This window comes from Pelophylax lessonae, assembly GCF_965119305.1.
Source record: "Pelophylax lessonae genome assembly, chromosome: 1".
Taxonomy (NCBI): Eukaryota; Metazoa; Chordata; class Amphibia; order Anura; family Ranidae; genus Pelophylax; species Pelophylax lessonae.
In genome coordinates, this window is record NC_138768.1 from 123,454,261 (window position 1) to 123,471,443 (window position 17,183).

General features: G+C 45.0%; 1 protein-coding gene across 1 annotated transcript in view; it reads right to left on the bottom strand.

Moving 5' to 3' along the window:
• TENT2 (terminal nucleotidyltransferase 2) overlaps positions 1-17,183 on the bottom strand; it is a 121,470-nt gene that overhangs the window by 85,879 nt on the left and 18,408 nt on the right. The window contains exons 3-5 of the mRNA XM_082268484.1: positions 11,226-11,466; positions 2,382-2,496; positions 2,214-2,305 (exon numbers count right to left, since the gene is read on the bottom strand). Coding sequence (XP_082124610.1) covers positions 2,214-2,305; positions 2,382-2,496; positions 11,226-11,466 — 448 coding nt within the window. The remainder of the gene's footprint in view (positions 1-2,213; positions 2,306-2,381; positions 2,497-11,225; positions 11,467-17,183) is intronic.

Here is a 17,183-nt window from a genome sequence, read left to right on the forward strand (position 1 = left end):
ATATGCAGTGCTTAGTACAATTAGTCATCCCTTGGCTAGAATAACTTGCATGTCCTGAGGACTCTGATGATTACAATAACACGCCCTGAAGTTTTCGTTGGATCCACACCCATCTTTGGATTCTCCCATTAAATGTCCTTCATATAAAAAAAAAAAAATCATAGTCAAAGCAGGTATGCCCACCTGCTGGCTGCATTCCTTGGAGTGAAAACAATAAATGTAAGCTTTAGCTATCTAGCAGCAACTAAATCATGAAATATGGCATTAGGTAGATCAACCTTTTAGAGAACTCACAAGGATCATACGGTCTATGGATAAGGGTGAGCTGAATAGAGTTATGCTCTTTATATTTTGCGCCATGATCCAGAGATCCTCAGCTCCAAAGTTTGGGTGCAGGGTTTCTTCAGCTTTCTAGACCAGTGGTTGCCATTTTGATGGTCCCCAGGGGTTCTGACACAAATCAACATTGTAACAGATGTATACCCGCCAATGTTGTTTCCAGGGTTGTTCTCAATGGCAGTCAATACTGTCAGTGCACATTGATATTCAATGCCTCCTCTGTAATTCAGGCTCCTGTGAACTCAGAGGAAGGCACCAGAAGTGCAGAGAGCGGGACGTGAAGGAGGGGACTTCCAATGGCAGCGCTGATCACAGACTGTGGGAGAGAGCATGGAGCTCGAGTACATGGTTGCATAAGAAGGTGAGATCCAATGAGGAGTCTGTGTAAGGCAGTAGTGTGATCCAGACTGCAGGTGGGAGGGGGTTGGGAGAGTTCAGAGGGGGGCAGAGAGCTGGAGCATTATGTGTCTATAAGGCATGTCAAATTCATGTTTGTGGGTCTAAGAATTTAAAATTGTGAGTTTAGTGGTCCGTGAGGTCCAAAAGGTTGGCAACCACTGCTCTAGAACACTCTGCAACTGGCAGGATAGTAGAGAAATCCCCAGTTATATGCTGCAGAATGGTGTGCTGAGAGCAGAAGCATTACAATCACTTTGTGCATCCCAGCCTGATCTAGCCATCTTGAGATCCTAAACCTGGAGCACGTCTCTCGCCATTTTATGCATTACAATTCATGCAGATGTTACAGGAAACCACTTAGAAACTTAGCGTTGTGCAATAAAGAGAAAAACAAAACAAAAAAAAAAAAAAAAAAAAAAACTTGCTTTCCAATTAAAGTTCTACATTTCAGTTGTAATGCTGTACAGAGAATTGTGCCTATATTGCAAAACTACCAAGAGAAACAAAAGTACAACACTTCCCCAACAGTGGTTTTTCTCCCATTTCTCATATATAGAATAAGAGTTGAATGTACAGAGGTACAATATGCGTGACAGGATCCCAGGTTTGCCTGCTTTTTGGATTTGGGGGTAAAGCTACCAGAGCCCACAAGTTTACCTCATAACCACATTTCAGGAAGTCTTTACAAAGTGGTTATAAAAGACCTGCACTCACGTTGGCCTTGATGTGGGAGCTAGAATCTTCAGCAAACGTGCAACTTGCATGTGCAATGACTAACTGCTGGTAACTCTATGAGTAAGCGTTATTCAGTGTGAAAACGCGGGCAGAAAATGAAGCCTTCCTTATGTTGTTCTGTTAAGCCTTTGATAAATATTTTACATGCAGCATCTGGATTATGCAATCTTCTACATTTAAATAATATACCTGCCAAAACCTGGCTATAGCAGGATGCTCTATAGGTACCTGCACTTCTCTTACTCTAACCAACCTGCATCTAAATAGAAGTCAGGGTGAAAAGGAGGAGGACCATTCTAACAGGCCTTACACACAATCCGAAAATCTTTTGAGAGCCGATCACGACAGTTCATCCAATATTACCCGATCAAATAAATACGAAAATGTTTCTCGTATTATACCAGATCATACGATCTTCGTTTAATCATTACAGTTGTTCGAAAATACAATACAAATATACTACAACACATTACATAACTTATGAATTTTTATCCTGTCGTACAAGAATTTTCGCAACTTTAGTAACTTCCCCATTTTCAATATGCGACTAGCAAGCAAAAAAAACAGACGATCTGTTGTCCGATTTTTGGATCGTGTGTACAGGCCATGAGATCCACTTTATTATAAAAAAAAAATAAAAATAAAATTACACTTGGAAAGAGTGTCCCTTTAACTCTGCTAAAAGAAAACAAACTGGCAATTTAACATTCTATACAATGAAGCTGAGCACAAGTACTTACTGGCTCCTCTTTGATAACCAAGCACAAATCTGCATCGCTGCTCCTTGTGCCAAACCCATTGAGCGAAGAGCCAACCAAGTATAGCCTGCTCTCTAGAAAGAGTAAAGGAAAATGGTGAAACAAAATAACAGGCAACAAATAGTTCAAACCAGCTGTCTAAGTACCTACGGGGAAAGATTTGCTGAATTTCTCTCTGGAGTTCTGCTCGACAGACATCTTTCTTTTTCAAGTCAGTAACTTGCTGCTGACAGGCTTGAAACAAGTCCAAAATCTGCTGGCTCAGCTGCAGCGGAGTAATAGAAATCAAAAGCATATTTCAGGTCACAGAATATTAAGATAAATGTTATGCTGCATTTTACAATGGGATGTGGACTAATACCTCTAAAAATTATAAGAAAGTAAAGCTGTAAATCACTAAAGTTTGTACATTTGGAAATGAAAGAGTCCTGAAATTGACTCTCATTACACACAGCATGGACAGAGAGATGATGCCACCTTCTCACGTACAGTTAAAGGGATTGCAGTCTCGTTTTTTCCCCTATAAAAAAATAAATAAACATGTTATACTTACATGCTCTGTTGCAGTGGATTTGCACAGAGCAGCCCGGATCCTCCTCTTCTCAGGTCCCTCTTCTGTGATCCAGGCTCCTCTTTCCTGTTCAGTGCCCCCACAGCAAGCAGCTTTCTATGGGGGCACCTGAGCCGAGTCACCGCCCCCTGTGTCCATTCAGACATGGAGCCCCATCCTGGCCCAGCCCCTTCCCCCCCCCCTCATTTGGCTAGCTGACTTTGACAGCAGCGGGAGCCAATGGCGCTGCTGCTGTGTCTCAGCCACTCAGGAAGGAGAATCTCAGTCGGCTGAGACACTGGTGGTCATCACTGAACAGAGTGGGACCTCAGGAAGAATTAGGGGGGCTGCTGCACACAGAAGGCTTTTTATCTTAATGCACAGAATGCATTAAGATAAAAAAAAAAACTTCTGCCTTTACAACTCCTTTAAGGAATACAGTGGTGTCAACTCCCTACTCCTACTAATTGGACAATAAAAGGCACAGTAGAAAACTGATGGAATCATCACTCCACTCACTTTGCGCCTCCTATCAGCATGGTCTTTGTAAGAACAGTTGAATGTCAATGCACAACACCCAACAGGCTCCTAGTGCTGCCTCTTCCCCAGTCTGAGTGGTGCTATACAAAGGATTGCGAAAGGCACATTCTTCTAAATTCAAGTACACACGTGTTGCTTAAAAGATTGAACAAGGAAAAAAAAAAAAAAACACATTAACAAACCATTCGCATCATGTACATTGGGCTGCATTGCCTAACGTAGTTCCAATGCAAGAAAAAATCAATTGTTTTCAATAGGCTCACTTCATACCAACATGTTGCATTTGCGTGCGCTATGTGAAAAAGGAACATGCTTAATTTAAAACACAGCCAATGCACGCTAGTGAACCAGAATGCGTCACAGAGCAGTGCATATTAAGGAAAGAAAAATAATGCACTTTGGCGCCTGCTGTGAGCAAAATAAAAAAAAGAAAAAAAAAAAAAAAAAAAAAAACACTGGGATTTTTGATTTCCCGTAAAATCCATTTCTCTGATCTTCATTGATGGACACAGCTCCTGATCTTCCCAGGGAGTAGGACACTGGGAAGAAAAAAAAAAGTCAGGCTTTGGCTATGAGCAGTCCCAGGGGGGAACACTCCCTTTCTCTGCTATAGGTACTCAATTTAGTTATGAGCAGTGTCAGGGGTGGGTGCGGTGTCTGTCAATGAACATCAGAGAAAGTGATTTTACGGTAAGTCAAAAATCCCATTTTCTCTTTCATTGACGGTCACAGCTCCAGATCTTCTTAACCATTGGGACAACCCAAAGCAGTGTTACACATGAGGGGTGGGAACAGCGAACAAGAAACTCCCAAAACTAAAGTATAGCCGACCAGGTAAACCAGAGCTCAACCAAAACTGGAGCTCACCTGAAAAAAACACAACGCACCCTCAAAGAGGACCAGGTCCTCTCAACAGCAGCCTGCAAAACCTTGCTGCCAAAGGAAGCATCCGCAGATGCCAACACATCCACTTTATAGAACTTTGTGAAAGTGTGAACCGACAACCAGGTGGCTGCCTTACAAACCAACGTCACTGACGCCTGATGACGGAAGGCCCAGGAGGCACTGAGCGCCTGAGTAGAGTGCGCCTTGACGGGGGGGGGGGGGGGGGGGGAGCCTGACCCCTGATGGAATAGGCCTGAATCACCGTCCGTCTGATCCATCTGAAAATGGTCGCAGAGGAAGCGGACAACCCTTCCAAGGCCTTTCCAAGGCCCATCCGTGAGCACAAATAGAGGGTCTGACTTCCTAAAAGACCCCATAGCTTCCAGGTAAACCCTAATTGCCCAGACCACATCCAAGGCATGCAAATCAATTTCCTTTGGATGTTTTGGCCTGGGACACAGGGGAGGTAACACAACGTCTTCATTCAAATGAAAATCAGAGACAACATTATCACTGTGAACCACCAAGTAAGGTGAACAACAGGATAAATTACGTCAATTCCAACACCTTGCACGCAGAGGTGAAAGCCAACAAAAAAGGCCACCTTCTGGGACAGCGTAGGCAGAGGAATCTCCCTTAGATTCTCAAAAAGGAGGCTTATAGAGGACTGAGAGCACCAAATTGAGGTTTCCAAGGTGGCAACAGAGACTGCACTGGAGGGGTCAAGTGCCTAAGTCCCTGAAGAAAAGTACGCACCAGGGAGTATGTGGCCAAGGACCGCTGAAAGAAAAACCGCTAAGGCCGACACCTGTCCCTTGGTCAGTTTCTGCTCAACCCGCCCATTGAAGGAAGGTCAAGATCTGAACCAGCGAAAAAGAGCGAGTATGAACCCCCAAGAGACTCACACCACGCAATGTACGTCTTCAAGGTATGATGGTAGCTCTTCCTAGAAGTAGATTTCCTAGCTTTTTACAGCGTTGGAATCACCGACTCAGACAAACCTCTATCCATCAGCCCCTGGGGTTCAACAGTCAAGCCGTCAAAGCTAGTGACTGTAAAGCAGGATGGAAGATTGGTCCTCTGAACAGCAGATCTTCCCTAAAAAGGAAGCTTCCAAGGAACATCGGCGACCAGCCGCACCAGGTCAGCGTACCAAGCCCCGCCAGCCCATTCCGGGGCCACCAAGATGACCGAAATCCCTTCTGCCTCAATCCTGCGTAGAAGTCTTGGCAGAAGCTTGAGAGGAGGAAAGGCGTAAATCAGACGATACTGACCCCGCGAAGCCACCAGCACATCTGCGGCATCCGCCAGAGGATCCCGTGACCGAGCCACAAACTTCTGCACCTTTCTGTTGAGCTGGGATGCCAACAGATCCACCTCAGGAAAGCCGCACCGGAGACACAACTGAAGAAACACCTCTGGATGAAGGGACCACTACCCTTAGTCCAACGCCTGCCGACTGAGGTAATCCGCCTGCCAGTTTTCCACCCCGGTAATGTGTACGGCAAAGAGGGCTGGAATGAACCATTCTGCCAAACCTTAGAATCTCGGCCACCTCCAGAGCCGCCAGGACACTTCTTGTGCCCCCCTGGTGATTGACATAAACCACAGCCACATTGTGCGATTAAAGGTGCACTGGACATCCCTGAAGACAAATCGGTCCAATGTTCCAGGCACAGATCACTTGGATCAGTAGTCTGGACTTTTCCAGTGTGCTGATCCCGATCCAGAGCGATATTTTTGCTGAGGATGCCTACCGAGCCGAACAGGCTGGCATCCGTGGTGACCACTGTTCAATACAAGGGGAGGAAGGATTTGCTCAGCCGTAGCACGAAGCCACCATATCAAGGACTCTTTCGCTCCCTGGCTCAGCAAGATCTGATTGTCTAGAGACTGATGGATTCTTGTCCCATTTGACAAAAAGAATCTCCCTTGCTGGGACCTCGTGTGGAACTATGCAAACGGAACCCCCTCGAAGGTAGACACCATAAGGCCCAGCAACCGCATGCAAGTCCGGAGGGATGACCATCTGCTGGACAGCAGGAGATGAATTGCAGCCTGAAGTTTCTGGAGTTTGTCCAGATTAAGGAGCACTCTAGCTAAGGCCGAGTCCAGAGTCAGACCCAGATAGTCCAGCTTTGTAGACGGAACCCGAGCAGACTTCTAAAAATACAGAAACCAGCCGAATTCCCTCAAGCTCGTATGGCGATTTCCAGGTTTTCCACCAGACCAGTAGGAGACTCCACTAGCAGAAGGAGGTCGTCCAAGTAGGCCAGTACCGTGATCCCCCATTTGCGTAACACTACTAGCACCGGGGCTAACACTTTTGTGAAGACCCGAGGAGCAGAGGTGAGACCAAAGGGTGTGCTAGTAAAGAAAATGGGCACTAATTCAAATGAATCAAACACAATCGTGCTGTATATAAACAAATACTGCAATAAATCCTAACCGTGTCCAAATCCAAATATGTGTAGTGCAAGTGAAAATATGCTGGTGAATAACTGTGTGCAAAAAGTTCAAATAAATGTCCAAGATGAATGTCCAAAATCAATCGTGTTGAAACACAAATCCTCTATGTGGAAAGAAGTCTTCCAATATGACATCAAACTAGATTGTTAATATAAATGGAAGCAAAACCAAAAAAATCTTCTTATCGCTCACGTACAGACAGGTGTGTAGTGGCCGCTTACCTCAATACACACCAACAACACGTGTGTGTAATCCCAAGGCTTTTTGACACTCTTCACAGAATGGATAGATGGTGGGATCCAAGAAACGAATCGTCCCTGATCTCCTCCAGGTATAGACTCTCCACTGTATCGCCGTACATCAAGCACATCAATCGAGCCTCATGGAGATGATATGAAACAGAATGCTCATGGTGCAGTAACTTCCAATTAATTTTAATAAAGAAAAGTAATGCACTTACATTTAAAAAGTAAAATACAAGCAAACACCGTATGAAAGCGGTACACTGCCTGACTTCCGGTTACGGCCATAAACACGGAAGTGACGTCACCCGGCTCCTCCAAACCAAAAGGTAACACCACAAACTGATAATGCTCCTCTCTTACAGCAAAGAGGAGGAAGCGCTGGAGACCGACACATATTGGAATGTGAAGGTAAGCGTCCTTGATGTTGATGGAGGCAAGAAAATCCCCCTGATGCAGGGAAGCCACCACCTTGCGAATAGACTCCATTCTGAACTTCTGCACCCACACAAAGCAGTTCAGCGCCTTGAGATCCAGAATTGCCTTCCTTCCTGGGGACTGTAAACCGGTTTGAGTAAAACCCCTGAAAACACTCAGAATTCGGAACCAATCCCCCTTTAAAAGTAAAAAGGTCTTGCTCCGCCCCAAAAAAGAGCCTGTAAGGGGATCGAGGACAGTCGCATGTTGGAAGGAAGAACCTTACCGGAGGGTAAGAACGAAACTCAATCTTGTAGCCGGACCGAATGACCTCATGGACCAACTTGTCTTATACCAGGGGAGTCCACAGGTCCGGGAACCAGCGAAGACGCCCCCCCCCCCCAACCTAGATACAAGAAAAACAGAAAAGCTTTTTGGGGTAGTGCAGTAATACGGATCCCCCTGGTGAGATGTCAGTCCGTTCAACCCGATCCGACAGCCAGGGGCACCATGGTCTATAGAAGATGAGCCGGCAGTCTCCTGTTTACTTCCGGGTCCCAGGCGGAAGCCGTGAAGAGAAAGACACACAGCGTGGGGAGAAGCGCGTGATGTCACCAGGGAGCTAGGCAACACAACGCGTTTCTAAGCGTGTGCGAAGCTCAAACTGAGCACGCACGCTCTTATTCAGTTCCGCCTGGGACCCGGAAGTAAACAGGAGACTGCCGTCATCTTCTCCTATAGACCACGGTGCTCCCGGCTGTCGGATCGGGCTAAACGGACTGACATCTCATCAGGAGGATCCGTATTACTGCACTACCTCAAATAGCCTGATGATTTCTGGCTTCTGTGAGTTGCCACTTGTCTTTTTTATATGTGTTACAATAAAAAGTCTACACTCAGAAGCGTTTTTCTTTTTTTCTTGTATATTCTATTCACTCCTGAGTGCAACAGAGCTCACAATCACCAATGCTCTACCCATTATAGACTTTTTAACCCCTCATGGACCAACCATTTTTACTATTAGTTATATCAAAGACTCATATCTGATTGTCCTGAGCGCTTTATGTATTTTGTTTTCCCCAACCTAGATACGGGTGAGGGTGCACCTTCATGCCAAAGAGGCCTTGTCTGCGGATCTGGAGAAGCCCACTCTTGACTTGCCAGACCAAGTTCACTTGGATCCTCCAGAAGAGGCCCTGAAGGACTCGGATACCTTGTCAGCGAAAAAAAAACGTATAAGCCGAGAAGGAGGGCCCACGTCTACGACAAGAGTCCCTGCTCTTAGTAGCCTGCAGAAGAAAGGTACTCTTCCCCCCTGGGAGACCTTTAATGATGTCATCCAGGGTAGCACCAAACAGGTGATCTCCTTGAAAGGGAAGATCAGTTTTTAGAAGTCTGTTCCGCAGACCAGCATTTTTTTTTTTTTTGAAGCTTAATGATCACATTTTTATTGGCAAGAAGTGTCTTTGAATCCACACAAAAATACTTAAAGGAATGACCTCTGAGAGACTGGACATGGCAAGGGCAAGTATCCTATGAAATCCTATTTTGTGAAATAGAAAGATCAATTAGCATAACTTTTTCTGTAAAGTCATTTGACCATGTGGCAGACCTGTACTGAGAAAGTCATGGAGACTGCCATTGTTAACTTTGTGAAATTGCTGGTTGCTGGGCTACCTCTAGTCTCAATGTTTTCTGGTCACTATTTTTACCCAATTTCTATTTTCCATCCATAGCCATAAATATGCATACTTAGATGATTTTGGCAAACATAAAAAAAGCGTTTACAGAAAGGTTTTGGTGGACTGCCCTTTGAGGTCTATAGGTAGCTTTAATTCTTGACTGCTTTGTGAAAAACAAAGAAGATTTAAAAGGAAGCCGTCAGACCAGCATTTGAGCCAAAGGACCACTGCCGAAACAGAGAGCCGAGCCACATCCAAAGAGGCATCCCAGATAAACAGCAGTCCCTGGACCAGCTGGTCCACCAGCTCAGCAAAGGCAGGGGGGGAGCGGCTCCCCCTCCAGGTCACGGCGCAAAAGCCTAGCCCATTCAGTCAGAGTCTACAACACCAGGGCAATGGTAAATATCGGCCTCAGTGCCAAACCAGCCAGGGTGTAGATGTTGCGGGTCACAGCCTCCTCCGCCTTCATGTCAGCTGGGTCCTTAAAGGCCGGGGACTCTTCAACCGGAATCATCAGGCCAAGGCAGGATGGGGGCCCTGGCAGGAGCCCCCACCAGGTACAGCCCCCCCTCCCCACACAGCTGATCATCCCCCCTGCCCCCATCGCCAGCATAGCACCCAGCCCTAACACAGCCTGCAGCAGGGGGGAGTGAGGAATACCTACAGGGAACCAAGGAACATACCACCAAAATGGTCTGGAGGCTACAGGAACGTTCTGTGCAGAGATGAGAAACGATCTGACACAGGAAACAGAAAAACACCTGGGTCATGCCTAGAGCCCCTAGCTTCTCCCTAGCTGTCCAACGATTGTGGACTTCAAGAAAATGGCTGTCCCCTGCATTCCTATCGGGAACTACCAAAACATGGCCGCCCATGCATTTCATTGAGAGACTTTTTACATTGATGCAGAGCAGAACACTACAGCAAAATGGCAGCCCCCACTGCGTGCCATGCGGTCTCCAGGACCCCCCAAGGGGTCATCAGACAAAGGCATCGAGGGGTCCCCAGGAGGAGACCCCACCAGGACAAAAACTCCCCCCCCCGCAGAACCGCCACAGCGGCCGCAATACATACACCCCCCAGAGGTAGGAACCTGCTTGTGGGGGGGGGGGGGGGGGGGGGAGGGGACAGCCGTAGGGGGGCATGGTATCACCGAGAGGCAAGGGGAACCGAGGGTCCAACTTTCCCAGGGAGGGTGCCCACATCCACCCGAGACCGCCAGAGAATTGGGGGGGGGGACACTTACCATACCACGGCAATGACGGCATCAGGTGGGCACCACTCCGAACAGACTACCTCTCCACCCGGGATGGGGATGCTGACCACCAGGGAATACGATATGTGTCACTCACGGGCCAGCCCCTGTCAATCGGGGCTCTGTCGTGGCAAGCCCTAGTGCTGGACCATAACCTGCTCACGCTCGCTGGCCAGGCTGGGAGACCTTAAGGATCTAGCATATCCAGTCCTAAACCCAGCCGGCTGTTGCTTGTAGCTCTCTCAGGCACACTAACTAAAAAAAAAAAAAAAAAATCTTACAAAAAAGGTTCCCAAAAAAAAAAAAAAAACAACCAAGACCGAAGTCCCAGCAGGGAAGTAGGCCCTACTCCTAAACTAGGTAGAAACAAACTGAGGGCTATAGCAGAGTGTGTGGGTGTATGTCTGCATAGGCGTGGTAAAGTTTTTTCCTGCCTAGTGTCCTACTCCTGTAGAGGGCCGCATAACCCAATGGTCAAGAAGATATGGAGCTGTGTCTGTCAATGAATGATAGAGAAATAACGTTTTGCCTATAGTTCTAAGTTAACTGTATCGGAGCACCACAAACTGACAACGCTATTTAATTCAATTTGAATTAAAGCAAATTTTCCCATGAATACATGTCTCAATGCTTCACTTTGTTGAGAAATCACTTGCACCCATCTTAAGTAAGGGCACATGATTCATGTACCATTTACTTCCTGGAATCCATTTGCCCTTAGCTCAAATGCTCAAGAAGACACTAAAGTTTCACTTTAAGTGACTCCTATACTATCACCATACCAGGACCACTGCAACTCTACTCTCTCAAATTGCAAGCACAGCAGCAGCTTCAGAGCTGCATCAGAGCTTACAAAAACAGAACTCTTTCAAGAAAATCTACCACTTTTTTCTGAATAGGCAAAGTGAAATTCCTACAAAGTGGTTATTGTAACAAAGGACTAGTCATTAATACCTTGTCTTTAGCAACAGGCAAAGTGGTATCTATGAGGTCAAACAACCATGCATCTCCAGGCGATGAAATTTGCCCATTTAACTCAAGTGGTGGAGGCGGCAGTCCCACAGATCCTGGGAAATGGTGGCGGAGATCATCTCTTAAAGGCACTGCTTGGTGAATAACAGAGGAAGGCTGTTGAGGGGAAAGAAACCTCTGCCTTTTAACATCATACTGCCCGTTGCCCTCATCGCTTCTCCTCCTGAAGATGAAAGAAGGAAAAAAAAAAAACAAAAAAAAAACAAAAAAGTAGTGTTGTAATCTCTCACACTGCAAAAACCACCACCAACATTGAATGTACAGATAAGTGATGTATGAAAAAGACGCCAGTGGTTTGGTGAAGGTGAAAGACGCTTAGCACAGAACACAGTTTTCATCAACACAAGCAGATAGAATGACAGGATAAACATTTAGGATTAACTTGTCAGAGAAGTATGGGGGATGCCACTGCTGACCACTTCCTAAAAATGCTGGTTGCCTGGCTGTTAGGCTGACCTTTTGACATCAATACTTTCTCAAATAATCAGCCGTAACCAGGATGGAACTAGGAAAACCCAACATTTTTTGTTTCTATCAAAACACTTGACGCAAACTAGCCAAAGTATTTAAACAGGATGGTCGGCGTAAAAGCTAGACAGTAAGCATTTTTTAAGGAGAGTTCATCAACGGCATGTTGCCAGGTTGACACTTTAACCCAAAAAATAAAAAGTCCACACTATACTCAGCAGTGCATAACTTAAGTTCTTGTTACAGTGAGGAAAACGGAACCTAAAGGGCTTACCGTAAAAGCAATTCAAAATGAAGAATCTGTCTAAGTAAAAGGAATAATCTGGGCAAAAAAGAACCCAAATTGGCACGTTTTTACATCTTCAATTTGAAAACAAAAGCACACTGTTAATAAAGATGTAACATTTAAAACCATTATATTTCACCTTTTACTTTTAAGCAGCAGTGACTTCCTAGGCACAATGGGGTTGATTTAGAGCCCTTTCACACTGAGGCGCTTTGGCACTAAAAATCGCCTGAAAAGCTCACGAAAACCTATTCCCATTAAATAAATGAATACTTTCACACTGGGGCGGGGCGGTGAAAAAACTCCTGCAAGCAGCATTTTTTGGAGCATGCTTGGAGCACTAAAAAAGAAAAAAATCAAAAGCGCTGCAAAATCGTATAGATACTTTTGGGCAGTTTTTAAGCGCCTCAGTGTGAAAGGGCTCTTACTAAAACAGAAGAGTGCAAAATCTGGTACAGTTTTGCACGATAGCCAATCAGCTTCTAACTTCAGTTTTTTCAATTAAGCTTTGACAGAAAAACCTGGAAGATGATTGGTTTCTATGCACAGCTGCACCAGATTTTGCACTTTCCAGTTGTAGTAAATCAATCCCAGTCTGAAGAGTCTGCTTGAAAGAAGCACCCTGGGAAAATAACTGGTTTTGACAGGTACCCACTCCCACCAGGATCACTGCATCGATCAAATCAGGAGTTTACCCCACCACCCCTTCACCAACAGCCTTCTTGGACACATCGCAGGTCCCAGAAGACTGAAGGACCATTCACAAAGTGCAGCGCGGCTCATGCATGCACAGTGGGAAGCCGGCCGTGAAGCCTTAGTTAAGATGCCTTGTCTATATTCCAATTGCACATGGTTCCTGGAAACTAGGCTCATCAGTCGTGGGTGCTGTAGCAATAACCAGCTGGATACATCACAGATAAATGTACATATTCGCCAGCACAACAAAGATCCTCAAATATCGTCCAAAAGCTTTTATTGCAGAAAGATCATATCACAAAGGACAAGTGCAACATTTCGGAGCCACACAGGACCCCTTCGTCAGTCATGTGACGATGTTGTTAAGATGCCGGTGCTAGAGTTCCAAAGCCCAGTGAAGAATGGGCTCAGGGGAGGACAGTGCTGGACTCCTGGACAGAGAAGTGTCCTTATACTAAAAGTCAGCAGCTGCAGACTGGAGCTCCTCTATAGGGCCTGTATCCCCAAGCTTTTACTCCCTTCAAACGTGTTTGGCAATCCTATACAAATTATGAGAGAGTTAAACTCACTTTAAGCCGGTAAAACTGATGCCATCAACACAACCCCTTAGAGTCCATTCACACTGCCGCGACTTGTGAGGAGACTTGTATGCCCCCAAGTCGCTTGACATAACAAAGGCAATGTTAATCAATGAGTGCCGTCTTAATTGGCACTACTGAAGTCGCTCCGACTTCAGAAAAGGGTCTGTACTACTTTGAGGCGACTTGTATCTGACTTGTCCCATATACTTCAATGGGAGTCGCCTCCTTATCTTATTTGAAGCGACTTGTGATCCAACTTTCCATTAAAATGGTCCTGAACCAGAAAAAAAGATAATTTTTCTTAGAATTTTTAGTAGCGCAGGGATGGGGCTCCGCTCCACCAGGGCGTTTTTGTTGCAGATGTTTATCGGGCATTTTTTGGGCGTCTTTGGAGGCAGGCATGACATCTGAACTTCTGTGTAGGGGTATATATAATATAATATATACACACACACAAACACATATAGGTGTGAAAGGAGCGGAAATTATTTGCAGGGATAGGGTTCCGCTACTATCACACGTGTGTGTGTGTGTGTGTGTGTGTGTGTGTGTGTGTGTGTGTGTGTGTGTGTGTGTGTGTGTGTGTATATATATATATATATATATATATATATATATATATATATATATATATATATATATATATATATATATATATATATATATATATATATATAGTGGGGATTAGCTCGGTGGCGGGTATGGATGAATCCTTGCCACTGTGGGTGGCTACCTTCTCACATACAGGAACCTACCTACGGAGTCTGTCTCCAACCTACTGTTGGGCAAACTTTGCTGATCCTACAGCAGACAATCAATAGTCCATGTTTTTTCTTCACACAACAAATGTCCATTGAACATGTCCCTTTTCCTCTTCACATTGGACATGTCCCTTTGTTTGTCTCTTCACATAGCAAACAGTTCATTTATTTCTTTCCACATAGAAATAGTCCAAGACCTCACCTTGAGTAGTCTTCACACTTTTTACCCTCCTCAGCGCACATCGCTCCAGGAGGTCTTCTCCCATGCTCACACAGCGTCGGGAGGCACACATCTGACTGTCCTCCTCTCCCCAGCTTCACACAGGGTCAGGAGGCAGCAATCCTTCTCCCATGCTTCACACAGCGTCGGGAGGCACGCATCTGACTGTCCTCCTCTCCCCAGCTCACACAGCGTCAGGAGGCAGCAATCCTTAGACTTCCTCTAGACAAATTATAGAGGCCTTAATTTCCTCATTCTGAACAGCTGAAGTCTGTTCAATGTCCTTAGACAGTTCTGGCTACCTTTGCAGCCGACACCCTATAGTAATTAGTGAATTCTCTAAACCAGATGGAAATGTATCTCCTGTCTGTGACTACATCCACAGATTTACCTGACTTCCTGTCACAATAAATATGTATGTGTGTATATACCCCTATACAGAAGTTCAGATGTCATGCCTGCCTCCAAAGACGCCCAAAAAATGCCAGATAAACGCCCAGGTGGAGCGGAGCCCCATCCCTGCGCTACTAAAAATTCTAAGAAAAATTATCTTTTTTTTTCTGGTTCTGGACATGCTACAGAGCTGAAACTTCACAGGGACACTTTTTAGACCCCCCAGACACAAAATCCAAAAGAAATCTCTTTTTTTTTCAATAATTGTCTCTCTATCAAAAACAACAATTTTTAAGAACTTTTTTTTGTGTGATTGAGCATGACCCAGAACCATCATATTCTGATTGGCCAAATACAAAGTCGTACAAAGTCGTCTATCATACAAGTCGGGCTAACAAGTCGCCCCTTATGAGGCGACTTTCTGGTCGCGGCAGTGTGAATGGGGTCTTACAGTATTAACAGAATTTAATTTTTTTTTTTTTTGCTAAACAGCTGTAAAAAAAAAAAAAAAAAAAAAAAAAAAAAAAACACAAAAACAACAAAGTTGAGCACCCCTGATCAAAAACCATTTTCATTTAGTGCCGGTTCACATTTGTGCGATGCGGGAACGCTGCGAATATGCATCGCATCCGCACAACAGGCAGTTCACACTGCCATACGAGATACGCTGGGGGTGTCAATTCAAAGTTAACGACCCCCCCCAGATCAGATCGCATATCGCAGTGCGATCTGAAAGTTTGCACAGAATCGGATCGCACTAGTGTGAACCACCATGCGATCCGATTCTGCTGCGGACCAAAAAAAGGGTCCTGTGCGTGTTTCAGTGCGATTGCAGTGCAAATTCAGCCATAAAACTGTATGGCTGAATTTGCACCACACAGATATCGCATGTCATTTTAGGAGCAGTGCACTCTGAATTACATGCGGTCTCTGTGATCTCACAAATGTGAACCGGCACTCAGGGCCGCTTATCCACTTCTGCATGCCTGTCAAATTATTAGGATCATCTGTATCTGTACAACCACTACATCCCCATAGAGTTACATAGGGCTGTCTGCACTAAGTTTTTACCACTTTAAGACCGGAGGATTTGGCTGCTCAATGATCAGGCCCTATTTTGCCATTCAGCACTGCGTTACTTTAACGGACAATTGCGCCGTGCGACGCTGTACCCAAACAAAATTGATGTCCTTTTTTCCCCCACAAATAGAGCTTTCTTTTGGTGGTATTTGATCACCTGTGCAATTTATATTTTTTGCGCTATAATCAAAAAAAGAACGGCAATTTTGAAAAAATAACATTTTTCACATTCTGTTAAATTAAATTAAATTAAAAAAAAAAAAAAAAAAAATGTAAAAAAAAAAATCAACATTTAACATTTTTTAGGCCAATTTGTTCTGCTACATTTTTTTTTTTTTTTTACAAAAAATAACACAAAAAGCGTATTTGATTGGTTTGTGCAAAAGTTATTGCGTTTACCAACTACGGGAAAGATTATAATTTTTATTGTTTTTTTTTTTTTTTTACTTGTAATGGCGGCGATCTGCCATTTTTTGCGGGACTGCGACATTGCGGCGGACAGATCGGACCCCTGACATTTGAGGGTACCAGTGACATTACTACAGTAATCAGTGCTAAAAATATGCACTGTTACTGTAATAATGCCATTGTCAGGGAAGGGGTTAATACTATTGGTGATCAAGGGGTTAAATGTAAGCCTAGGGGAGTGATTCTAACTGTGGGGGGGGGGGGGGGGGCTGTTGGGCTTGTGAGATGACCATAGAGACATGCGATCCTATATAGCAGGATCGCATGGTCTCTGTGATCATCTCAGGGAGAAGGACGGACGCCTGTGTATACATCAGCCGTCCGTCCTTCTCTGTCAGTGGGGAGAGATCGCCGGTGTCACTCGCGCCAGCTTCCCCGCTGACGAGCGGAGGCAGGAGGGCACCTTCGCCCCCTAGCTCCTCCCAGGCGAACGCCATACATGTATGGGACTTTGCCTAGGAGAGCCAGCCTGCCGCAGTACATCCCTTAAAGTGAACATCTAATAATTAGATTGCTTGCTTTACAGAACCAGGATGTGATCTGTTTTTTCCATTTGTTAATTCATTTTGCAGCTTAATTTTTGTGTCAATTTATGCATGGATACATAAAGGTGAAAAGTAAAATAGATACCTTCGTGTAGACCAGCCTCTCAACCTTTTCAACACAGAGGAACCCCTGAAATAACTTTCTGGGCTCAGGGAGCCCCTGCTAAAAATTACTATAGCTACAACTCACGATAAATTAGTGGGATGGTCAGTAGGAAGAATGCTCCTAATACCCGTGGACATTGGAAGGATTACCCCTTACAGATAGCTAAAAAGATCATTGGTGTCAGTGGGAACTTATCCGAGTCAGAATTGATCAAGAAAACCCTCAGCAACCTCTGTAGGAACTCTGGTTGAGAAACCCTAGCGTAGCCTAAGCCCC